This window comes from Pleurodeles waltl, chromosome 10 (assembly GCF_031143425.1).
Source record: "Pleurodeles waltl isolate 20211129_DDA chromosome 10, aPleWal1.hap1.20221129, whole genome shotgun sequence".
Lineage (NCBI taxonomy): Eukaryota > Metazoa > Chordata > Amphibia > Caudata > Salamandridae > Pleurodeles > Pleurodeles waltl.
Window position 1 is genome coordinate 55,039,920 of NC_090449.1, and position 26,810 is coordinate 55,066,729.

The 26,810-nt window shown below is 42.3% G+C and overlaps 1 protein-coding gene across 1 annotated transcript in view; it reads right to left on the reverse strand.

The window, feature by feature from the left end:
* Window positions 1-6,464: 6,464 nt before the first annotated feature.
* Window positions 6,465-26,810, reverse strand: part of LOC138261020 (metalloproteinase inhibitor 1-like) — a 50,018-nt gene continuing 29,672 nt past the window's right edge. Inside the window, exons 3-6 of the mRNA XM_069209625.1 lie at window positions 24,349-24,437; window positions 17,426-17,540; window positions 13,263-13,384; window positions 6,465-6,865 (exon numbers count right to left, since the gene is read on the reverse strand). Coding sequence (XP_069065726.1) covers window positions 6,716-6,865; window positions 13,263-13,384; window positions 17,426-17,540; window positions 24,349-24,437 — 476 coding nt within the window. The 3' untranslated portion in view covers window positions 6,465-6,715. The remainder of the gene's footprint in view (window positions 6,866-13,262; window positions 13,385-17,425; window positions 17,541-24,348; window positions 24,438-26,810) is intronic.

A 26,810-nucleotide genomic window follows, 5' to 3' on the forward strand; every position in this document is an offset into this window, starting at 1 on the left:
AAGGTGGGCATCTCCTTCGCCCCAGGCACCTCCTCCACTGTCCCAGTCAGCCCTGCTGCCCTCACAGAGGAGGCTATTGACCTCCTGAGAACCATCTCTGTAGAGCAGACAACCATTGTCAATGCCATCCAGGGTCTGGCATCAGAGGTGCAGCAGACCAATGCCTATCTGGATGGCATTCACGGTGCCTTGTCTGCCCTACAGAGATCTTTTCAGGCTCTGGCCTCTTCTTGGATGGCAGCCAGTTTCCCTGGCCATTCCACCCCCCTTCCAACCTCCTCTACCCCTTCCAGCACCCCACACCCTTCACCCGTCCAAAGCCCGCTTACAGGCACATCATCACACAAGAAGCACACTTCAAAACACAAGCACCACACCTCCCACCACAAGTATTCACACAGCCAACAGACACCTGCACACACAACAACGTCCACTTCTCCCAGTCTGTTCCGCCTCCCTGTCTGTCCCCTCTACACCAACACCCTCATGCACTGCACCTTCACTCACTGTTACTGCTCCTCTTCCTGCACTCACCACAATAGCAGACAGCCATACATGCACCCCATACACCACACCTGCACTCACCACCTCTAATGTAGTTGACACATGCAACACACTCACCAGACTTGCAGACACCCACCCAACATACATCCACATTAGCTGTCTGTCTTCTCCCACTGTGTCCAACCCCCCACCTCCCAAAACACACAAACGCACCAAGACACCCACCCATCAGACATCCACCACACCACAACATACTGAGCAGTCACCTGCACCCACTACACGCACACCTACACCCCATACATCAACTCCCTCTGCCTCCACTCTCACGCCCTCATCCACACCCACTCCAATTGCTCCCAAGAAACTTTTCCTCTCCCGTGCTGACCTGTTCCAACCCACTGGCCCACCCTGTCTTGTCCCCAAACGTGCCCACCTCCTTGCCCTTTATGCTCCTTCCACATCACCGCCCACCCCAGTCCAGCCTTCTCATTCCTGTGCCCCTTCCCCAGTGAGGAAGAAGGCCCGGTCAGAGCCTAAGCCATCCAGCTCCACCCGAGCTAAACAGCCCCCACCCCCTTCAAAGGAGAAACCCACCCCCCTCCAACCTCCACAAGAAAGTCAAAGTCCCATCCCCATCAAAAAATCCCCACCCCACCCTCCACCCCCCTTCCAAGAGGTGCTTGGAACCCCATATGGTGCCCCGTTCTGTGGAGTACCCAGCACTTGTGGGAGTCAGGTGTGGCCATTTGTGGCCCAGGACAATGTACATTTTCTGGACTGGCCATTGGCCCGGTTAGAACTGTTTGGCTCAGTGAGCTAATTATTAAAGTTTCTGCGTGGCCTGTATTTGGGCTGCACGCAGTTACACCCTGGTGTTTGTTTTAATTTTTTATGGGTGTGGGGCTATTGTATGTACTATGGTCAAGTTGCAGTGGCATTCGGTCGGGTACGTACCTCTTGGTGTGGGGTGTCTGACTTGTGCTGCTGTGAAGGGTTGGGGGGGTGTTGCAGTGTGGGTGGGGTGGGTGGACATGTAACTGTGCCCTTTCCTCCCTTGTGTCGTAGTTTGCGGTACTTACCGTCGTCGTCTTTGTCGGCGGTCTCGTCGTGTAGGTATATGGCAAGGAGCAGGGCTGGCATGATCAACAGCTCTCTGTCCATGGCTGCCGATGCACGGTCTGTGGAACTCCGGTGAGTGTTTCCTTATATTTGGTTCATTTCCACCTGGCTTTGTGTGGCGGTGGTTCCTGCCCTGGAACTGGCGGCGGAATGGTAGTTCATAATTTGATGGGCGGGTTGGGCCTTTCCGACGGCCTGTGGGCAGACTCTGCTGTCATCGGCGGGACTCCTTTCCTGGTGGTGGGTGGTTCGCGGGATGCGTTTGTTTCGTTTGGACCATGATTTGGCAGTCCGGACCGCTCCTCTGTTGGCGGTTTCTACCGCCCCTGCCGGCGGAGCGGAACGGACCACCATGTTCATAATGAGGGCCTTACTCCTTTGCAGGCTGAGACACTCAACAAAGTATTTACTTGTACAGGGTTGACGGAAGCTATTGGTTCATTCCCGTCAGGTAAGGCATCAGGGGAAGACGTTCTTCCAGTGGCTTTTTATGCATTTTTGGCATCTCTGTTACTTATGGTCATATTGTATATTGATCAAGGCGGTAAGATCTCAGACTCCTGGAAGTATAGTAATATTGTCATTTTTCTTAAAAAGGATAACTCAGCGGAAGAGAAAGGGTTATATTGTCATATTTCATTAATTAATGCAGATGCAAAAGTATATGCAAAATTACTGGCTAAAATGGGGGATTCTTGTAATCAAGATTTGATATGTGCCCAAGTACACAGTTTCATCCCAGTCAGGGATACTACAAATCATATTAATACACCTATAGCAATGATTGATGCTGCTAATACTCTGGGAAGGCATCAGGGTGACATTATTAGATGCAGCGAAGGCATTCGATAGGGTATTTTGGTCCTTTTTGTGGGAAGTCTGCAGAATGCTGGGCTTTGGGGCCAGATATATTGATTGTGTCCAGTGCTTGTATTAATATCCAAGGGTCCGTGCGGTTTTGGCTGGACACTTTTTTGCCGTGTGCCATGGGAAATTTATTTAACTTCCCATGGCACACGGCAGGGATGTCCATTATCCCTGTTACGTTTGCCCTCTATTGTAGCCTTATTTACAATGTCTCATTTGCAGTCCACAGATAGCTCCTGGAGTTTTGAATGGTACAGTGATTAAGATCAGTGCCTATGCCAATGATGTTGCTGTGTATTCTTCTGAATTAGCCTTGGTTACCCACTCTATCCCTGTTGTAGTTCATAGGTTTGGGGTAATCCCAGGGTACCACTTGAATGTTTAAAAAACCCAAACTATTCTTAATTTTTCACCTCCCCTGAAGGTGCCTGCTGCAGTACATGTTGCCACCTATTTGGGTGTCAAGATCACTCCATATGGTAAAAAGATAATCAAATTAAATCATGAACAATTACTATCTCAGTCTACAATTTACCTTCAACCTATTACTATTGTTGGATGATGTAATATTATTGAAATCAACATTCTTCCTAAATTCTTATATCTTTTTTGTGCTATTTCACTGTGGGTGCCAAATTCATTTCGTAGAAGGCTTGAGGGAGCAATAAGTAGTTTTGCCTGGGGGCATAAAAAGGCTAGGGCATCAGTGGCTCTTGAAACGTCCCCCCAATCGAAGGGGTGGTCTCTTCTGGACATTAAGATCTATTTTTGGGCCACCGTGGTCTCTTGTATTAGGTGTCTCCTTGTTGATTATCAAAAAGATTGCAATTCATTGGTGTATCAAATGGCTCTTGGGCCCGAGTGAAAGGTCTTACTGTATCAGTATGCGGACCCTAATTCATTCAAACAGGTGAGATTTAAGTTGATCACTGATGCATGCATAATTTAGGGTGAAATTTGTTCTGCTTCCCAAAATACTTCATTACACTTTTATACATCTTTCTGGAAGAATCCATCTTTGCTGTCTAGCTTTCAAGATTTAATTGTGAGGGTGTGGTACTCCTGTGGGGATAAAGCTGTTGGGCAGCTGTTTGACCAGCAGGGTTTTTCTACCTTTACAGCCCTTAAGAAGTAATTTAGTCTTCCTCATAATAATTTCTTCAAGTATCTTCAGATCCCGGATTATTTTTTGTGTAAGGATATTAGTAAGATTATTAGTTATGACCTGGAGTTACTATCATATATATACTCAAGGGACATAAACTTACTATTTGGATGCTGTATCAGTTAATAACTGTCAGTAAGGAGAATAACCTTGGTATCCTTGCACAAAAAGTGAGCTCTAAAATCAGCTTGCCTGTTCGGGCAGCAGACATTAAGGATTCCTTTGAGGCTACCTACTCTTCTGTTGTGTCTGTAAAGTTGCAACAATTTAGAGCCCTTTGTAAGCTGTACTACACTCCAGAGAAGGTGGAGAACTAGTGTGGCTGCCCAAGGTGTGGAATAATTGTAGCAGATATAGTGCATATGATTGCTAGTTGTCCGTTATTAACACACTTTTGGAGTAATGTAGTTCAACGTCTCGCTCAGCATCTGAAGGTTGACATGCAGTTAACTGTTAGAGATACTAGGCTGGGCAGGAAAGCCAACGTAGTTCTACATATATCGGGAGCCATCTCTGTGGCTACTATCGTAGCGTGTTAATGCATCACTAGATAATAGAAAGTGTTTGCACCCTCTACAGTCAATCAGTGGTGGGCATTATTGAGGCAGATCAGAGAGACAGAGTTTGCTATTCTTCGACTTAGGGGTAAAAAGGGCATACAACGTATAAATCAAAACTGGTCTCTGACATGAGTATGTAATTAGTTAGGCAGAGATCCGATATTCAGCTACTTCCTGTTGTTATGGAGATTGTTTTCCTCTCTTGTGTTCCTTGTTTTTGTCATTTACATATGTGTATATAGTGCATATTTGTACCGCATTTGATTCCAAATAAAGCTATACACACACACACACACACATATATATATATATATATATATATATAAAGATGTTTTTAAGGCAAAGTTTTTTGGTAAGTCCTCTAGTTTGGAGTTAGGCAAATCCTTGATCAATTTTACGATTTTACAGATGGGGTATAATTGCTTTCGGCGGTTTATCACGTCCATCAAGCTAATGCTGGTTCATTAAGAAACTACATTTGCCAAAAGCTAGCAAATGTTTCTGAACAACAATGCAGATTTTTTCATATCTTTCTTTCAACTCTCGGCCAATGTAAGAATTTCCTACCCTGAAATGCGGAACAGGTTAAATTTTGAAGTGAAAATTTTAATGAAGAAATTGTATTCAGTGAAAAAAACAAAGGTTAGCGTAACTTTATATTTAGGTGAATATAGTTCAGTGACAACTTTAACGTTTTGAACTAAAAAAACACAGAACTTCACCAGTTATCGTTAGCAGAGCTAACTATTACTTGTTCCCCTTACTGCTCATGACCTCCTGTATTACATCACTCACGACGTTCTAAAACATCATTTATGACACGCACAGTGTAGGGCTGGCTTTCGGGCTCTGGGGACCATGGGCCTATTGGGGCATTGTATCCCTACCTTGCCATCTTCTACTTTGTTTTCAAACTTCAGAACAGGCAAATAAGCGCCAAAGTCCTGTGATGGGTGGCAGCAAAATGTTTTGATGTTGCTGGCAGCCTGTCAAAGCACTTGCCCCAGCTAAAGTCTGACTTCCATGGGAGCGAATTGGCCTGAGGTGAAAACTATTGCCTGGGCCAATCAGAACATCTCATTTTTTGGTTCGATGCTCCCACAAAAGTCTTAGGAGACTAGGGCAGACCCAACCGTTCAGATACACCTTCATTTCTAAAAATCTACTGAATGAATTTACATCAAAGCACAAAAAGCACAATCTGGGGACCAAGGTCTAGCTTCTTGCCAAATTTGGTGTAATTCCATTCAGCAGTTTTTGCTGTAGTGCTTCTATGAAGAAATCTGTGGAAAATGAAGAGGGGTTTTGCGTTTTGGCCCTGCTTGTTGGCTCTCCCCAAATCTTTCCATGCACAAAATAGTCAAAAAGTAGCACCTTTTTGTAAAGACTCATGGAATTAAAGTTATCTCACAACAAAAAATGCTGACCTGTCGATGGGCAGCGGGGAACGCCACTGGGTTATATATGTGTGTGTGTGTGTTTGTCTGTGTGTGTATAAATATATATATATATATATATATATATATATATATATATATATATATGTGCTTGAATATATCTATTTAACCTCTGGCACCCTGACAGATTACCATCTACCAGATTTAGAGAGCTCCACAATCCCAGTAGAGATTTCTGTCATTCAAGAAGCTGCAGTAACCATTGTGATTTTGATGAGCATCTGCTTAGCAAAAAAGATCGGAAAAGATAATGAACCTGACACCTGGAAGTTTTCTCCAAGGGTGTGGAGTTAATATTTCTTTCTTGTGGGTGGAACCAACAGGCTTTTTCCAGAAGACCTCATAACATCTGCTCTAAATAGGCTGTATGTCCTTTTGGGCATCGGTCTATGCTTTCCACTAGCGGAGCCAGCAGGGGGCAGCACTAGAGGAACAATATTGGTCAGTCCTCTAAACTCTAACTAGAGCAGGCGGACCATCCGTTTGGGAAACAGTGTACTCCTCCGTGTGTGAGTCAGTGTACCCTGTTCACCAACATCTAACTAAGGCTCATAATTCTGTTATTGACTGATTATAATGAGTGGCTCTTGCGTTGGTTCAAAATATTTTTTTTATTTTTTTTATTTTATTAGACCAGTTATAATGTGTTAATCAAGTGCCTCAGTGCTGCCTGAAGCAACATGATGCATGGCCAGCAAGTGAGGCTATAGACAGAGTCAGGTGCCTTTACAATGCAAACTGATGACAATAAATGTGTAGCAATAGTGAAAGGATCAGAATAGGACCAAACACTTTAATGCATTATTTAAATTGTATTTACTTGAACCGAATAAAGTTCTTCTAAACTAAAAAGAAAAGAAAAATTGAAAACATTCTGCAAAGTGGTCTTTCAGAACAGTAATTCAACCACTTTCTACCGACTGCTTTACTCGGACGTAGGGGCTGCATGGAGTTATCTGACGACTAGTCATCTGTAAGAAGGAGGGCAGAGAAAGGCTTCAACCATCTGTGGGATGTGAGGTGGTCTTCCCGGTCAGCTCGCCCTACTCAATTGTCTTCCAGATACATCTTGGGCCTTTGCTCGGGACACAGACCTGGTTCTTCCTCTGGTTCTCACCGTCACCGCCTTCGTACTGCTCAAGGGTGCATGTCCTGGGTTCCGATGAACAGGGTTGAGAACTACATGGCACGACCTGTTGTAGATATTTAAAAGACAAACTGGTTACCAAAAGACCACAAACGTAGTCTCTAGTAGTGTTAATGTTTGAAGATGTCATTCAGAGCAAACATAATGAAGAAACTTCAAACACGGTATCATCAAAGCTGACTTTAACTAAATTGTTATTCTTCAAACCTTTAAAAATGAGTTTATTAAAGAGGTTGCTCACTGTGATTGTTACATCGAATATTGGCTTTTAAATGAGGTATCAATGTTTCCGTCTGGAGAGAAGATGTAAAAAACGTGCCCTTGCTACACAAGGTGCTCAGAAGGGCTGGTGATGTCTTGGGCAATTCTCTTTAATATAAATGTCCCAATAATAGAATTAAGACGTAGCTTTTGAGATGATATACGTAAGATTAACCCCTGAGAAAATGAGCCATGTTAAGTGAAGAATATAAATTGGATTTGTGGATTTAAAATCATGTGTTTCATTTTCAAAGTGTTAGGAGGTCATTTAGACTTCTGAAAAAGTGGGAAAACGCGTCACGCCCAAGTTCGCATTTATTGCCATTTGGAGATGAGCATGAGCTCTATTCTCCCCTGGGTCTGCCCGAGCAGTTAATCACTAGAAGTACATTGTGATAACTGTGTTGTAATGCTTAAGTGAGTCATACTTGGAACCTTGCCGTCCCTGTGTTCCAGGACTTACTTCTGGAGTTGTGGGACGCGAAGGTTCTGAGAGAAAGGCGGTTGGGGAGAGCTGAGGAGTTGTAAGCTGACGGAGCACGGATCCTATCTTGGGTTGTTTTCCTGCAATAAATCCTCGTTTAACTTGCAGTGTTTGTCTTGCCATAACACTGGCGACGATCTACCAACCCTGAACCCACGGACTCGTCGGCCACTTGATTTTTGGATCCGCGTTTCCGCTTATGGTGTTTGAGACTATTAGTCTACAAACTGAAGATTGCTGGAGGAGTACTTGAGGTACTGTGCCACAACGGAGATTTCAGTCGTATTTTATTTTTTCCAGCTCTTCCCGTGTGGAGACAGCTGTCGAAGCTCGTGCTGTGGGCGTTGTTGTCTATCGTAGCGCGCCCTCTCTCTCGTGCACCCTCGCGCCTCCTTGCGCGCATGTTTATTTGTAGAACTGGGCAATCCTGACGTCACGCGTGCCTTGGGAGAGCGGTTCAGGATCTAGACCGCTACGTGCAGAACTTGGCAACCAGTATCTTTGGTGTTTTGTGCAAGCGGTTAAAGATTTCAGGATTGATCTACAGCTAATGAGTTGTGTGTTAAACGTCCAAGCCATAATAATCTAAATATAATTGTCTCTCTCTCTATCCATCGGTTTCCACAATTTCAACGAAGGAAAAAAAAGGAAAGAGAACTCAAATTTTTCTTGTTTTCTTCATTTATTTATTTTTACTTGTGTTTCGATTTAAACTTAATTTTCTTGTGCGCTACTATGGCTACACCTACTATGTCACAACCACCTCCTTTCTTATCTGACAAAGGTGACCCCATTCTTCCATGGAAAAGGTGGAAAAACCTTTTTGATTCTTATTTAATAGCTATTGGTGGAGAAAATTTTTCACCAGCCAGGAAACAAGCGGTTCTTCTACACAACTTGGGAATTGAAGGCAGAAATATATATGACAGTTTGGAACCTTTGGCTATTGGTGGAGCGGATGGTGAACCTAGAGATATTTTTTAGATGTCAGTGGCAATCCTTGCAGCACATTTCGAATCCAAACTTAATGTTGTTTTGGAGAGACATACATTTTTCGCAAGATCTCAAGGTACCACTGAGAGCGTGGGGAATTTCGTAGCTGCCTTACGTACTCTGGCACGCACCTGTGATTTTGGTGAAATCACAGACTCTCTTATTCGCGACCAAATTGTGCGCTGTACCAACAGTAAAAAGGTTCAGGAAAAACTTTTAACGAAAAACCCCGACTTAAGAGAAGCCATTGCCATCGTTGAAGGAATGGAGAGTACTAGCAACTGGATCAAAGAAATGAGTCATACTAAAGGGGACAATATGGCTACTGTGCATTTACCAAAGGTTCAAGAAGAAGTTTCTAGGGTTAGCAATGACTTTAAAGCACAAGCATCCATTCAAGAGAAGAAAAGAGACATTAAAGGGTTGCGTTGTTATCGTTGGGTTAATGCGGGTCATGCTGCTAACAGTGCCAATTGTTTTGCATGTAACTCCTTATGCAGAAAATGTGGGAGGAAGGGCCACTATGCTAGAGTTTGCAACAACGATAAGAGCAACATTGATTGTGTTACCGATAATATCAATAAGATGGTATTATGTGTGTGTCAAGAGATTGACCATGTTGGGCAGGTTTCGGGCACAATTGATGAGGGTCCCGTGGTCATGCCTGAATGCACTATTAAACTTGATAATAGAACAGTGGTGGTTTTAGCAGACTCTGGTTCTCCCTACACTATGGTTGGTGTTAAGAACTGGCAAGCCATTTTTGGGGAGTCTCTGGACTCTCTCATTGAACCCGACATCAACCCGGTCAGCTATGGGGGAACCAGAATAGAGATAGTAGGATATAGAGTTATGAAGATACAATTCCAAGACAGAGTGACCATAGGAAAGGTTTATGTAGCTAAACGCGGTAATAACTTGTTAGGATGGCGACACCAACGAGACATGGGTATTAAATTAGATCCCAATGCAGACAATCAAGTCATGGTGGTAAACATTGAAGATGATACGTTACAGATTTGTAATGAGTTTCCGAGGATGTTCAGTGATAGTTTAGGGTGTCTAACTAATTTTGAACACAAGATTATCCTAAAAAAAAATGCTGTGCCAATAGTACATAAAGTTAGAAGAGTACCTAAGTTAATGCTAGAACCTCTCAAAGCAGAACTTAATAAGTTACTTGAAGCAGGAGTTATTAAAGAGATAGAGTTTTCAGAGTGGTTGGCCCCTGTTGTTTTGGCACCCAAGGATAATGGGAAACGCATCCGGATGTGTGTGGACCTCAGGGATCTTAACAAATACATTTGGATAGATCGCCAACCCCTACCTAACATTACAGAGGAATTGTCAAGTTTAGGTGGGTCTAGAGTTTTTAGTGTATTGGATCTTTCCTCGGCTTACCATCAGATTGTCTTGCACCCCGAGTCCAGGCACCTCACCTCCTTCGTTACACCTTTGGGGGCTTACCAATTCTTGAGGATGCCTTTTGGCCTAGCCTCGGCGGCCGCGTGTTTCCAACGCATCATGAAAAAAATCTTGGGGGAGGTCGCAGGCACGTTGTGTTTCCAGGATGATATTCTAGTTCATGGTAAGACGATAGCTGATCATGACAAGGTATTAAGGGTAGTTTTAAGTAAGTTAGCAGAGGCTGGTTTTACTGTTAAGAAGGAAAAATGTAAGTTCAGAGTCACTTCTGTGTCATACCTGGGACACACCATTTCAGGTGAAGGGATCAGACCCAAGTTGGAACTAGTGGATGCTATAATGCAGGCACCTGAACCTAGAGACAAGGATGACGTGAGGTCATTCCTAGGGTTGGCGGAGTATTATTCTAAATTTATTCCCAATTTTTCTAGCGCGACTCAACCCTTGAGAGCCCTTTTAAAGAAGGGGTGTGAGTTCGTCTGGGGGGAAGAATGTATGACTGCTTTCTCTTTTGTCAAGAACTGTATTGGAGTGATGCCCACCTTAGGACATTTCGATGTAGGTGCGAAAACGTTCTTGTACACTGATGCTAGCATCAAGGGTCTTGGTGCTGTTCTTCTGCAGAGAACTGGTCAGGAGGAGAAGGTAATAGCTTTTGCTTCTCGTTCTCTTAAAGGAGCGGAACAAAACTATTTGGTCATAGAAAGAGAGGCCCTTGCCTGTATGTGGGCGGTTAAACACTTCAGGTTTTATTTGTGGGGCCTACCTTTTGTGGTGAGGACGGATCACAGACCCCTTGTCCAAATCTTTTCTCCTAAGAAAAATGAAGAATTGACCCCGAGAATACGGAGGTGGACGGAAGGATTGTTAGAGTACAATTTTATTGTAGAGTATGTGCCTGGACCGAAGAATGTTGTGGCGGATTTTCTGTCCCGTTTTTCGGTTGACAGAGGTGATGAAGTGGATGATGAGGTCATGGTTGGTTGGGTAAGGGAAACGGCCATCAACGAAGTGGAGTGGAAGTTAGCTGCAGAAAAGGACTTGGACAGACATAAGCTTGGTGAATTTATTATTAGGGGATGGCCAGAGTTTAAGGATATACCTGACTCATTAAAAGGCTATTGGAATGTGAGAAATGAACTTTTCTTAAATGGGAGTGAGTTGTTTAGGGGAAGCAAATTTATTCCTCCCATGGGGCTGAGAAGTAAAATTTTGAATCTGGCTCACGAGGGGCATCTGGGCAGGAGTTTAACTAAATCCAGACTTAGAACTATCTATTGGTGGCCAGGGCTGGATAGTGAAGCTGAAGCTGTTGTGAAAGATTGCTTGAGTTGTGCACATAATGACAAGAGCAAAGTGGTGGCGAGAGCGCCTCTCTCTCCTGTCGAGGTCCCGGATAAACCCTGGGTGAAACTAGGTCTTGATTTCATGGGACCCTTTCATCTGTTACCACCGAATGAACGATATGTCATGCTCATGGTGGATTATGCATCCAAATGGGTTGTGACTAAATGTGTGAATTCAATTGATACCCGTACTGTGATTGAATTTTTGGAAGAGGAGTTTTCTAAAGAAGGAATACCTAGTCATTTAGTCACGGACAATGGAGTGCAGTTGATTTCACAAGATATGAAGAAATTTCTAGACTCCCTTGCTATTGTGCATTTGAGAACGGCCTTGTACCTGCCACAAGCGAATGGTTTAGCTGAGCGTATGAATAGGATGGTGAAGGCTTGTGTGCAGGAAGCTGTTCAGACTAGGACTCCCTTAGCCATTCTTCTAAGAGATCTGTGGTGGGCACATCGCAACACTCCTAATAGCATCACCAACATAGCCCCTTTTGAGTACATGAGAGGAAGGGTGGGTCGTACTAAGTTATTCCCGGCATGGTTCAGTAACACTCTACATCGGGTTGATTTGGACCCAGATAGGTTTGATAAGGCACCTAGTCTCCGAGATAAGTACCAACACAATTACAAGTTGCGTTTTGATGCTAAGCATTGTGTTGGCAAGGTGAGGTGGAGGGTTGGTGACCTAGTGTTGGTGAAGATTCCGAGTTTTAAAACCAAGGGTAAATCATCCTTCAAGGGCCCTTTCCGCATCAGGGAAGTTAAAGAAAATGTTGTGATCCTGGACAATGGGGATGTGTGGAGCATATCCAGAATAGCAAAATGGTCTGGTGTGGAGAACTCCTCTACTGGTGTCGAGAGCTCTTCCACCTTGAATGATTGGAGAGGAAATCTCTCTACAAAAATGTCCATGGAGTCTACTAATGTTCCGTCCAGACTACGCTGTAAACCATGCTGGATGAAAGACTATGTTTCTTAACGTGTTGTTAGCTGTGGGTTATTTTAATACTGTATTTTTCCATCGCTTCATTTCTTTGCTTGTTTTTGTTCTGTTTGGGCTCTGGGACATCAATGTATAGGGAGGGGGATGTGTTGTAATGCTTAAGTGAGTCATACTTGGAACCTTGCCGTCCCTGTGTTCCAGGACTTACTTCTGGAGTTGTGAGACGCAAAGGTTCTGAGAGAAAGGCGGTTGGGGAGAGCTGAGGAGTTGTAAGCTGACGGAGCACGGATCCTATCTTGGGTTGTTTTCCTGCAATAAATCCTCGTTTAACTTGCAGTGTTTGTCTTGCCATAACAAACTGCGTGTGGAAAACACTGTGCGGAGGGGTTAACAGACCCATGGAAGCAGGTTAATTCTCATGTTTTACTCAGAGATGTAAAAGAGCCGCAAATAGCAGCGCATCCCATCACAAATGGTGTTTCCTCCTTGGTGCGTTTTGCAGCCTAATGTACTTTCCGGTGTAAATAATGGACAAACAGGCACACCATTGGCATTAACACACAGAGTGAAGGCTTGAGCTTTCTATGGTGATTAAGATATTGCAAGAATATTATTCAAACAGACATCACAGCTTTGCTTTCCTCCACTAACGCTGCATGAGGTATTATTGTGAGATTTTCTAAGGCACAGACAATGTCAGCTCACTATAGGGGTGACCTGGAGCCAGATTCCAGCAGTGAACAGAAAATGAATTGATCTTATATCGAAATTGTTCTGGTGAAGAGCAGAGAACAACATTATTGATGTGTCTCATGCCTTGTCAATTTTGCCGTCTCTCCTTCATTGATTATCTCTCCATTCAGGTGTTCAGTTCCCCTCCATCTTCCTGTTGCTCCCCCTTTTTGCCCCCTTCCCTCCCCCTGCCAGACTCCCTACCTTCTACTTATCTGGTAGCCCTGATAGGACCCAGGACCAGAGACACACTCACCTTACATTCACATCCTTCGCTGTAGGCGCCCTTGACGCCCAAGATTCGCTTGGGAGACAGCCCGCTCCAAATCTCGATGTAGCTGCAGCTGCTCACTGTGAGGTCACCATTGTTGTTGTCAGCTGGTCAGAGAGAGTGGAGAACGTAAAAAAGCATCCATTAGATTCATTACAATGAACCCTCTTACTAACATGTGTAACCACGCAAACTTTCAGTTTCTTCAATTCATTAAATTACAGGTGAGTTGAATTAAGACTATGGGCCTGATTTAGATCTTGGTGGACGAGTCACTCCATCACAACGATGAACGATATTCTGTCCGCTGAAATATAAATCCCATGGGAAATAATGGAATTTTTATTTCGGCGGCCGGGATATCCGTCAACATTGTGATGGAGTAACTCGTCCGTATCCGTCCGTCAAGATCTAAATCAGACTCTATAGCTTGAGAAATAACCTGATACATTGGTTCCACTGGTTAGCACAGGGCTCCTCCGCTCACTGCGAACACATGATGGCTCCTACATGTGACAGTCTGGATCCATGTTGCAGATTGTAAACATCTTGAAGGACTTTCATGGGATTGTGGCCAAAATACTTGTGAAGAGAAATCAGGTCTCCTTGCAGCATTAGTAATTCATTTGCCCTCTTACATGACCGATACCACCAGGAAAAAGTATTTCATGAAATCCAGCTTTTAGCTCTACAGCTCAAGAGAGGGGAGAGGGGAGTCTACATTCCATGCAGTCACTGGATACTCCAATAACAGTTTCTTTAAAAACAGCTCATCTGTCAACAGATAACAATAACTAAGTTAGTTCAGTCACCCTTTTTTCCTTCCTTTAACCTTGAAAATGTTACTTGGGCTCCAACTTTGGCCTTAGGAATTATATAACTATGTCTCATGTTATCTTTAGTCATGTACCAGTCACACCCACTCTGCCCTCCCCCTGCTCCCACTGAACTATAAAGTACCAGTCATGATCCCCATAATCTCTCATTCCCACTGTAATTTCCTCAAACCTTTCAGCATCCTACATGTTCAGGGGAAATATAAACATGCCCATGCTCATTCTAAGATCTCTTCATGTCTCTAACAGGGTAACTGATTCTTCAGGAGTTACAGGCGTCTCATAATGAAATCATAGTACATACTCCATGACTTGAAGTCTTCATTTAAAAATTACTGCAATTTTTAGGGTCATAATGAAGAGGGCAGGACACTCACAAAGGTCCACAGATATAGTAAATAGAAGTGTGGGGTATAATTGACCCACAAATGTCTAAAACGTAGAATGGGATTTTAGACTACATGTTCTTTTCTAGAAGCCACTCCACCATGAAATGCAATGTATACTAGTATCTGTACCTCTTGATAGTAAAGCATTAATCAAAAGCATTTTTCACTGTACACCTCATATGAGCTCAGGCTCAAAGTAGCAGTGGTGACAATAAATTCATCTTACCTGCATAGCCTGTTGTCTAAAGGGATCACAATCTACCTGAGCTCAAGTGAAGTTCATGCCAAAAGACACTTATCGCAAGGGACCATAACACATTCACATCTCTTGTTCTATCTGCCTGCCAGCTTGTACATAAAATTACTGACAACAAAGTGCATAACATTACAGGGAGGAAACGCTGAGGGCTGTCAAGTACAACATTTGTGAGTGAACACTCAGACAAGACTGTCTGTGCAGTGGGCTGAACTGCCAGAGACCCAAGTGGAGTTCACATTTGAGGAAGAAACTCTCCAGGTTAGATTGTGAATTCATGTAAGGCTGTGTAATTATCGATGCCTCGATGTGTGAAGTCAGAAAATGATGTGCTCCTCTCTGCCAAAATACTAGAACTGGGATGACTAGGATTTCGTTTTTTTGTTTTTTTGGGATTGGCTAGGTCTCACTGCCAAAGACTGATTCATCAGTTAAAGGTCCCCTCAGGTCTCACTGAAAGGAGAGAACTGGCCCCAGGATTGGTGGCACCAGTCTTCTGCTGATGTACATGGCTGGACTAAGTGGGGTTTAGGAATTGCAAGAAAATTGTGTATGTCAGTTGGAACTTTTCTCCGATAGCAGGCAGGTACAGAATCCCCTGAAGAATAGGACACTATCCTCCAAGGAAGAATTCCAGTGGCTCGGTTAGACCTGGATGGTTTTTTTGGGGGAAAATTAAAGCAGGGTTGCGGGACTGGTCAACAGTAGTCTCAAATACCAGTTCAGAAGACAGGAGGAGTCTTCTTCAAGAAAGCAGTATAACAATGCTGCAGAACTTGTGAAAAACTGTAAACTTGTTACTTCTGGAAGACTGGGTCAACCTAGAAAACCTACCTGAAAAAGAAGCAACTTCAGCAGCTTTGATTAGAATTTTTCCTCCTTTGATCTTTTCTGGTGGGAAATTTCAGGTTGCTACTGGGCCGCTTGACAAAAAACCCAAATTTGTCGAGCCTTTCCACATGACAGCTTGCCATGCTTAAGGAAAATGATGATCAGAAAAGTTTCCAAATTTAAAGGTAAAAGCGTCCAATGGGACCTCCCATCAAGTTCTCTCTGGCCCTATTCAGTAGCAGGTCGGTCACAGTGGGTGTCATTTCTAATCTGATAACCCTGAGTAACTTTTTCATACGCTTTTCTCTGTAGAGTTTTTTGCATGTTTCGTAAATGATGATCCCTACAAACAATTCCCTTTATTTTTTTACATTTTACTTATTCAATGTGTGTGTTTTTATCTAATGTGGTTTAGGTCTCTTAAGTACTTTATTTCCTAATGGAGTCACATTAGGCAAATAGTTGCAAATTTACCAGTTACTACAAATGCATTTTCTCTGGGGAAGCCTTCTTGTACTTTTAAGCTACCAAGTGTTTCTCAGAGAAACTGGGTTGCATTTGTGTGTTTCAGTCCTGTAGAATCATTGTCACACCACAAATCAAGAGTTCCGACTATAGTCCCTAGCTTAACACTGTCTAATAATTCCTTGTGGACTGAAAGGACATGGCTAGATCATTCTAAAGGTCTAGGTAAGGACTGAAAATGCAACAGCACGTTTCCATTTGCAATAGAAAGTTTTTCCAAGCACACTTGAGGAGGATGAATAAATTGTAAGCCTCTATAAATTTTTGTTTGTATTGTTATAAGGGTTCGTCCGTTTCAGAGTGCGTGTGCAGAATTTGAAAGCACAGATCTGAGCTTGAGCATTTTTTGCACGCATTGGAGCACTTGTAATTGGACTGCAACCAGTGACAAAGAAGTGGACATACTATGTCTAATTCTTCTATTTTTCTGGCTTATTTAGATCCCAGTGGAGGGGGATACTCCATTACAAATGTGACGGATATCCTCTCTGCCATATTATGATCCCATTAAGGCCTGTGGGGATTGTAACATGTCAGATGGGCTATCCATCACATTTGTGACGGCATAGTCCCTCCAACAGGATCTTAATCAGGCATTTAAGGACTAATTTAGAGTTTGGTGGACGAGTTACTATGTCACAAATGTGACGGATATCCCATACGCCATATTACAATTTCCATTTGAAATAATGGAATCATAATATGGTGGACGGACATCCTTCACGTTTGGGATGGAGTAAACCCCTCTGCCAAACTCTAAATCAGGCCCTTAATCTTCTCAAGGTCTGTCACTTCTTTTTTTCATAAGGATTTTAAAATCTGTTCATCTTAGTAAATCACCAGATGGTGGCTACAGATTTTTATTTGGCTACATCAACAGTTATCTCCACTTCCTTGTGGCATAGAGCGAGAATTATCAGAATTACTGATAATTAGGAGACAACTGGGGAACTGAATGACCCCTAAATCTAAGAATTGTATTGCAGGTAAGAACCCTGTTGGTTCCAATTCATGTTTTTGAAGTTGATAAATTAGGTGGTATTCAGTCTAGTAATAATACCTGTTTAAGTGTTTTGAAACTTTAGTAAGCACTCTGTTATTAATGGCACTATCAAAGGTATTTTTATGTCAAATGAACAGTTTGAGAGTATGTGTGTGGTAAGGGATGTATAGGAGTGTACAAGATGGGTAAAGATGTTTCAGATTGACTGTCTGAGAAACAGCAATAGAGAAGTTGCAGGAAATCACAAGGTCCCATCTTAAAACCTGCCTGAAGTTACATTCTTCAGAACCATACCAGAGATGGCTTACCTATGATCAAGTAATCCACATTGAATCCTTTGGGACTATGATGGTATTCACAGGAGGTCCCCTTCATCGAATCGATAAATGTCACTGACTTCAATGCATCATCTCCTCTCAGTACCTTGCATGAGAAATTAATAGGTTAAGGCATATCTGCACATAAACTGCATACATTAACAGATTATTTACAAACAAAAAAAGTCATACATTTTTATTTCTCAGTCTTGATTCTCCATACTTGATGACTGAGACATATTAGTTGTGCCAGTGGCTTGAGGCTGAGGGGAAAAAGAAGGAGTACGGACAGCAACACTGCCCCATTTCATTGGACACCTGAAGATGTGTAAATATAATTTCATAAATCCTTGCTCTGGAGATTACCAGAATGAGGAGAAAACCTCATTTTGCCAATACTTTTTTCCTTTTTATTAATTTTTTAGCCATACTTCGATTTCTATTGTGATCCTTTTGTGTTTAAACTACACCTTCACATTACCATAATCCAAAACCATTATCATCTACTTTAAATCAATAAGAACCATATTTTCCTCTCACATCCATTCAGGCTAAAAAAAACTCTCTATACCTATGCTAAGTACACCTGCCTGATATGAGGAGTCCCTACTGTTTTTTCACATATATGAAATGGTTATGTTTTTTAAGCAAACATTTGACTGTCATATCTTTTATTCTCTTTGTATTGTTCTGGCATATGCTTGCAATAAAAATTTTTTTTTTAAAAAACAACAATTGCAACAGCTTGCAAGGCCTGACCTGTTGGCTTTGCCAGTGCTTGTTAATAGAAATTGTTGCAAAGCATATTCAGAGGCTCACCAGTAGCATGTCCTATCTCTTTTACTCTCTTACTCATTTTTCACTTTCTTTCTCCTCAGGTCCTTTCCATTCTGTAATTTACAATGTCTATCTTTCTTGATGGTTCTTCCCTCTGAATTATTTTTTTTATTTGTTCACTGTGCTCTTTTCATTTTATCTCTCTCTGCCTCTTCCCTCCTCTTCTCCTTTTACTCTCTTCTACTATATATCATTTAAACTTCTGCTAATTTATTTCCCTCTTTTTTCTTTTCCTCCCCACTTCACCTTTTCCTCTTGCTTGGTTCTACTTCTTACTTTTACCCACCTTCATCTTTCTCTGTCTTTCTATTCTCCCTTCCTATTACTACTTTCTCAGATGGAGGTCACACCTAAAGAAACTCTGTGCTCGTTGTCTTTAGCAACTTCGAGGTGGGATTAAAGCAGAGCTGTTCAGCTAAGGCCAGATCTATTGTCTTTGCCAGTGTTTGTTTATTTGGGATGCAACACTCCATGGGAGAACATATGTTTCCTTACTTTCTCCCCCTGCTTTTCCCCCTACCTCAACACCCCACCTTTTACTTTACTTTCAATCCTCTCTTTGCAGCTTCCTAAAGCCGCAACCTCACAGCAGCCCCTCTCTCCATCTACCTCTTCATGTTAATTCTTTTATTTTTTTTGGTTCAAATTTTTTGCTTTGCACAAAGTCCGAGGAACTGTATAGTGCTGCCGTGGTACTTGCTTCGTTATTTGTGCTCCGTATAGAATTGTTTTTCACTTTTTTTTTTTTTCAGTTAAGGAACCGTTCTAACATGGCCAACCTCCACACTGGAATAATGAATTAAAAATGGCAATCATGCACCACACTGCATGTGTAGGCAAGCTTCAATATAAAGCCTGTCTTATATGCTCTTAAGGACAGAATAAAATGACCTTGAAGTAGTGTTTTGAATCTTAGCGGTGAGAATATTCTGTTGCAATGGGACAGAGTGGATTTACCACCATTATGGTCCACCTGCCAAATTTAAAAGCAGGCAGACTACAGCTTGACCACGACCAAGACTACCTCATCTACCCCCTGATTAATGTTTTCCAGTGACCTGATTTATTATGGTCATTCAACGAATCGGCTACATGTCAGTTCGTCCAATTAAGCTGGGTGGATCTATAGTTGTTTTTTACCGTCTGTCATTGCCATGCAAACCCTGGCGGTAAAGGCCAGTGAGAAAAAAAAATGCCCCCCCCCCCCTTGCCATTGGAGGTGACTACCAAGGTGAGGGCAGCATTGTGCATTCTTTTTGCCATAGGGCAAAGTTCCAATTTATTCGCAGACACCACCTTTGCAGTGGTTCCTTTGCATGCTAGAAATGTCTTGCTATACTACTTCCTAGGGCACCTCTCGCAGTGAAAAACCAGGAAGAGCATGGCAAGGTGTGTGTGGAAGAAGGAAACAGGACGGCGATATTCTGCTCGGCAGGACGGGAGGGAATCAAATAGAAGACACAGGAGGTCTTCTGTGGACCCACAGCGGCTGTGGTGCAGGAGAAAGCAGCTAAGGATGAGAGGTAGCCTGCTGTGCCAACTGGAGCACAATGGGACGAAGCCGACCAGGATTCCAGTAGTGAGTACTTCCACGACGAATGCCCAAGTACACCCAAGGTGATGAACCCAGCAGCCAAGGAGGACAGGAGAACGATGTAGTTCCCGATGCCATGACCCTGGGGGAGGGCCTTGTCCTCAGCCAAGTGTTGTTTGTTCATTATTGATCTATACGGCGGTGGAGGTTGGGGTCGCACCTTCCAGTTGACAGAGCTCAGTTAAGACAAGGGGGGGCATGCTTTGGGAGAGAGAGCGCTACACTGCAGAAGCACAGTGGCAGCTTCACTAGAGGTGAAAAGAGAGAGCCAAAAACAAAATGCTTAGTCTGGTGCATGGTTACTTTGAGGTCATAAACTCCCAAAACTGTCCAAATTATAGCCATATATGAGAAATATTATGAAATATTAACTTCTCACATTTCTAAACACAAAACAAAAATTATACATATATCAATAAATGCAAAATATGAGATTATTTATAAGGCATCCAACTGTGCATTAACTCTTAGAAGTAGACCTATAACAGAAAATCTGGAAAGAAAGAATTATGCAATATGTATTAAACCATATATTATAGGTTGTTAGACAGTTGAGATAGTAATATCGTACAAATCCACATATATAACATTTCAAAGGGAGATATTCCTGCCAATTCAACAGTGTTGAATTGGTGAACAGTAAGTCCTACTTAAAATAACAGTGTTAATGGGTGAGATGTCAATTGTCTTAATAACAGCATGACTCAAAACAATAATAAAAATGTCTTAATAAAGATAGGAGACAAAGAATAAGAAAACGTTTACGTGTGAAAATTAATAGAATATGTATTAGCTAGAAAGGGTTTCCAAATTTGGATGAAAATCCCAACATTATCTTGCAATCTGTAAATCAGCTTTTCATATGATGCCATGTTATACATTTCAATAAGCCATTCATCATGTGTAGGACGTTGTGGTGTTCTCCAATGTCGTAATACACAAATGTTTGCTACAGTGAGTGCAATAGCAATCAATCGTCTTGTATGGTTTGTTAGATTTGGGAGATCAGTAACATCATGTAATATAACTAATTTTTCTGTTAAAGGAATGGGCACATGTATAGCTCTGTGTATAGAGGAAGTTATAGAAGACCAGTATTCCGTCAAAACTTGGCATCGAAATAAAATGTGTAGGATGTCACAGCCCTCATGAGGACACCTCCAACAGGTAGAATGGTGTAGTAAACCTGCTGACTTGAGTTTATGTGGTTACCAGTACCAATTATGAAGAATTTTGAAAAGAGTAAACTTCATTCTTGCCTCTCTGATTCCTTTATCCATGTTCATAACAACATCCATCCAGTCCTCATTGGAATACGCTATATTAAGTGATCGTTGCCATTTGACGTGGAGTTGTGCTAGTAATGGTGATAAATGTAGTTAATGGACAATGAGATTATAAAATCCAGAAACCGCTCCTTTCAATTTGCCCCAAGTTTGTAAGTATTGTACGACTGGGGAATCCTCAGGTATCTACGGAAATGGTCCTAGTCTACTAAGTAGAGCTTGTTTCAACTGTAAGTATTTCCCCTTTTGAGAGCTAGGGAGTTGAAATTCTATGTGAAGCATCGTAAAGGTTTTAAGCTTGCCTTCTAAAGTGAATAAATGATCCAGCATTAGAATACCTGCTGTCTCCCATGTATCCCAGGAAATTGTCTGTTTCCCTATTCTAATATCAGCGTTATGCCATATGGGAGCCTTATTATGTAGCCTCGGATTACTCTTAAAGAGTTTGTGGGAGTGTATCCAAATCTTAAGCATAGACTGAATAATAGGGTTAGAACTTTGTAAAGCAGGCGATTTATGAGTATAAAACATTTGCAAACCTGAAGATACCTGTAAAGATTGCTTTTCAATAAGAACCCATAGTGGGGGGTCCTCCTGTATTGGCCAAAGATAAACCAATTGAGATAAATGGAGGGCTATATAGTAATGTTCAATGCATGGTAAACTAAGGCCACCAGATCGCCTGTGAGCAATCGGTTTGGAGATTTTGAGTCTAGGTCTCAGAGATCCCCAAATAAAGGTTTTAATACCTTTGTTAATGTCTCGCAGTATTGATATTTTAACTGTCAAAGGTAACATACCTAAAACATATGTGAAACGAGGCACTATAATCATTTTCACTGCCTGGACTCTACCCCAAAAGGACAGGTTAAGATGGGACCATTTTTCATATTCTGACTTCGTTTTAGCAATGAGTGGATCTAAGTTATCTTGAATCATACGTTCTAAACCAGTGTTGATATAAATACCTAGATACTTCAGGCGATCCGCTTTCCATTGAAAATTGTAGCCTAAGATAGCTGCTTTGGTTGTGCCAATGGGAGAGCTTCACTCTTATTCCAATTGACTTTGTATCCAGAAATGTTTGAGAAGTGAGAAATAGTAGACATGAGTGCCGAGAGTGAAGTAGGTAGATCTGTAAGTGTGAGTAATATGTCATCCACGTATAGAAGTAGTTTTGGGATGCCTGCTGGTGTAGGGATGCCTGCTATTTGTGAACACTGTTTTATATCTGCAGCCAGTGATTCAAGTGCAAGAAGAAATAAGAGGGGCGATAAAGGGCAACCCTAGCGGGTGCCTCTTTGCACTAAAAAGGTTTTTGGAAGGAAACCCCCACAATTCACTTGTGCAGATGGTGTCTTGTATAACCATTTAACCTTAGAGATAAAATCATCACCTAATCCCAGCCTACGCAAAGTACCGAACATATAGCTCCATTCAATGCGGTCAAAGGCCTTCTCGGCATCTAAGGATAATGGTACTGTGTCTTCTCCAGCATCCTTGGAAAACCAAAGTATATGAGCCAAAGTGCGGAGATGGCTACGAGAGTTTCTGCCTGGCATGAATCCAACTTGAGAATTATGTATGAGTTTAGAGATAACTTGTTTGAGTCTTTTGGCAAGAATGGTGGCTAATAGCTTTGAATCTGTATTCAGAAGAGAAATTGGACGATAGTTACTGCAGTATAATGGATCTTTCTCAGGTTTGGGAAGGACAGTTATGATAGCTTTATTTGAGAGTGAGGAGAGACTACCAGTTTCCTCTGCTTCTTTATAAACCTCATAAAGGGCATCTATTGCTTCTGGTTTTACCCAATGGTAAAATTCCCCAGGAAAACCATCTTCTCCCGGTGCTTTATTGTATGGGAGACTGGAGATTGCTTGTGCAATTTCATCCTTTGTTATTTCGCCAGTCAGTATGAGCCGGTCCTGTTCATTGAGACAGGGGAGTGTTATTTTATCAAAGAATTCCTGTTCTTTGAGGATGCCATCATCAACTTCTGGACTATATAACTTGTTATTATAATCTGCAAATGTATGAGCTATTGCTTGAGTCTCAGTTATTAGTTTACCCTCAGGGTTATATATAGCTGGAATAGCTGTCATAGCTTCTCGCTGTTTTAATCGTGCCGCTAGTAAACGGCCTGCTTTTTCTCCTTGTTCATAATTGCGAGCCTTAAATCTATATAGCATATATTCTGCTTTGGAAGTATATAGTGTATTAAGTTCCATCTTAGCTTTTTCCAATCTGCATCTGGAAGCTTCAGTTGGATTACTAAAATGAGTATGTGTCAGTGTTTTGATATCACTTTCCAAAATGGTCTGTTGTTCTATTCTGCGTTTATTTGTTATGGCAGAATCCCTCATAATTTGCCCCCTAATAGTGGCTTTTGCAGCTGCCCATAAGATTTGTGGAGAAGAAACTGATCCTTTGTTATCTTTCATATAAGTAGTCAAATGTGATTGTAATTGTGACTTTTCTGCCGGTAGTTTGTAGCGCGATATGTTTAATCGCCATGGTTTCCTACAAGGGCGTTTCAGACCCCAATCAAGCTGGAGACTGATAGGAGCGTGATCTGACAGTGCAATTTCTAAAATATCACAATCTAGTACTTGTGGTGTAATAGAATGTGAAATAAGGAAGTAATCTATTCTAGAATGGGAATCATGTACTGTCGAGTGATATGTAAACCCCTTATCTGATGGATGTAGTAAATGCCAGATATCGATCAAACCATGATCTTCTCTGATGTCTCCCAGTATGGCTCTATCTCTACCATGAGTTGTGTCCAGGGGACGAGTTGGCGACTTTTGGGCAGGAGGAAAGAACGGAAGGGGGTTCAAGCACCGCCACAGTCCTATGGTAATCCTGGGGAGGAAAAGACCCTACTGGAAAGCAAAAGGAAACCTAAGCAAGAGTATAGGTTAAAAATAAAAGGCTGAAAGCTATACCTTCGTATGCATATATGTCCAGGGCGGAATACCATTCTATTGAAAGTAAACAGTGGTGTTTGGTTTGATGATTAGCTGGGTGGCCGCTACAGGTCACCTGGCTCCGTGAAGAGGGAAATGGTCTGAGATGCGAAAGCTGCTTTTCTTTTGTTATCCCACTCCAAATTAAGGCCATACTGCCAACATAATGGCAGTGCCCTTCACTCAAGTTGTGAATTATATGAAACAGAAAAAAAAAAAAATTACCTCGAGGATGTGAACTTTATAGCCCTTCACCACATCCGTAGGGCTCTCTCCAGGCTTCTGGGAGGGTTCCAGGAATTTACCTTTAAGTACTGTCAGACAAAAAAGAGACAATCAGCACCAAATTACCATCCCTTAATCTTTTAAGTAAGGAAGGTTTCTATTACTACTTGAAAGACTAAGGAAAAAAGATGTCAGTTTTATCTAGCTGTGTGGCTTTGTTCTGTACTGGCTTTGTGAAGGACTACTAGAACATGGTTTGTTTGTATGAAAGTGCAAAAGAAACAAGAAGCTCCAGAAGGGCACTCTCAAAGGGACTAACATTCCTCTTAATCCAGTCCTGCATCTTAATCAATCACCAATGATAATTATGTTATCTTGTTTGATGATGTCAACTTGGGTTCTGAGATGTATTGTGACATGGTTCACTTGATACCCACTTTACATTTTCTCCCCTTGAAGATGGGAAATTTTACAACACTGGAAGAGGACTGTATGCAACATGTGTAGAGTCCTCCCCAGCAAATAACAATGCCACAGATGGAGCTGTAAATCATGTCTTTATTCCACTGAATGTACTTGTGAACTCAAACATTCTAAACCAAGCTTCCATTACATTCCATTCTATCGATTACATCATACCCATGAAGTGTCTGTTAAGAGCCAGAGAGGTTCCCTCCTAAAACATTCAAGACACTACAACGTGCATGCGTCTCAAATTAGTTTTGGTAGAAAATTATGTTTTCCAATAGATCCAGGAAGATTAGAGTCTTGGCAGGTGTTAAGGCCGTTAAATGCTGAATATAATGGCCTTCTTTGGAGTTTGGTGGACAGGGTGCTTTATTTAGCCATGCGAACCATTATGTTTCTGCTGGCAGAGTCCTTGCTGCCACTGCCGGCAGAAACCTTGGCTGAATACCCTATGAATTGACTTTTTAGGACGAATGCTCTAACTGTTTTCCTGGGAAAGCCTGGGAACCCTGCACAGAAAGAAACACAAATGAGCAACAAACCCTGAAAAACAAATTCCACGGGTGTCAGGCTTATTAGTGTTCCGATTTGCAAAACAAATGTTACAGAGGGAGCGTTTTGCTGTGGACACATCCGTAATGCAATTCTCAGTTTTTTTAAATTACATTTTTTATTGGGTTTTAACAATAAACCTGAGCTTGTTACACATAGGCCAAAGGCCGCCTCTTGTACCCTTAATCTCATATTACGAGAAGTGTTAAAAACAGCTCTGCATTTGTCACATCAAGCAACCAGTCCAAGACCCCAGGCACTGCCGGTGCTTTCTAGGACATTGCTATGCAGAGATTCACCAGGACTAGAGGCTGGTCCACAAAACTCCCCAGATATTTGGACTTGCTCGTGCGGTTGGCCGGGCTGAGTAGGCAGAAGATGGGGTGTTTAGGGATCACTGTGTCTGTGATGTCTGTCAGGGTTTGTGTTAGTTCATCCCAGGGTATAGACTACACTGCACAGTACCAGACTTTATGGAGGAAATCTGCCTCCACTAATGCACAGCGTGGGCAGTTATTTGTCGTTCCTTGATACATTTAACCTCTGCATTTTTGGGGCCCCAATACACATGATGTAAGTAATTAAAACATGTACATTTTAGTCTTGCATTTTGGAGACCGTTTTGACGCTTTCTAAACTTGTCCCTATTTAACGTCTGTGATCTCCAAATGCAGGCAGTCCATCCACCTATGATGCAGATATGGCATCGAGATGTCTCTCCTTTGCAATACTGCTGTATAGAGCGATGTATGACTCTTCCATAGTTCCTGTGTGTGACAAATACCCTCAGGCCTGTCGAGACCACTGGTTCCTTATGTGTAGTTTTGGAATTTAGCTGTAAGCGGGTCTGCAGTGCTCACTGTAATAGCAAGCTACCCGGTCCATATTATATTGGCTTGTCAATTCTTCAAAGGCCCTTGTTTAACAGGTCCCCGAGCTGTGAATCTACCTCCCACCATGATCTTGTGTTGTGATGGCGTGTGCGTCGAAAGCAGTCAGGATGTGTCCACAGCGGCATCTCTGATGCATATGGACTCTTACCGCCCTGTGATTAGATATATGTGTTCCAGTTCCATTTTGCTATTTCCATATATAATAGCTTGTCAGCAGCAAACTCAGATACGGCAACGCACTCTATGCGGGCACCACCCAAAAACTCTAAAAGAAATTGCAGAGAATCCCGAATGCCCCAGCCAGACTTATAATGAACACCCCCGCCACAGCTATCTCTGGTCACCTGAGAGGCCTTTACTGGCTCCCAGTCAACAAAAGAATAACCTTCAAGCTCCTCACGCACACCTAATAGGCCTTCCACAACATCGGACCTGCATACCTCAACCACCGCCTTTCCTTTTACATACCCACCAGACATCTATGCTCCACCCACCTTGCCCTGGCCACTATCCTAAGGATCCGCAAGACCTTGGTCAGAGGAAGATCCT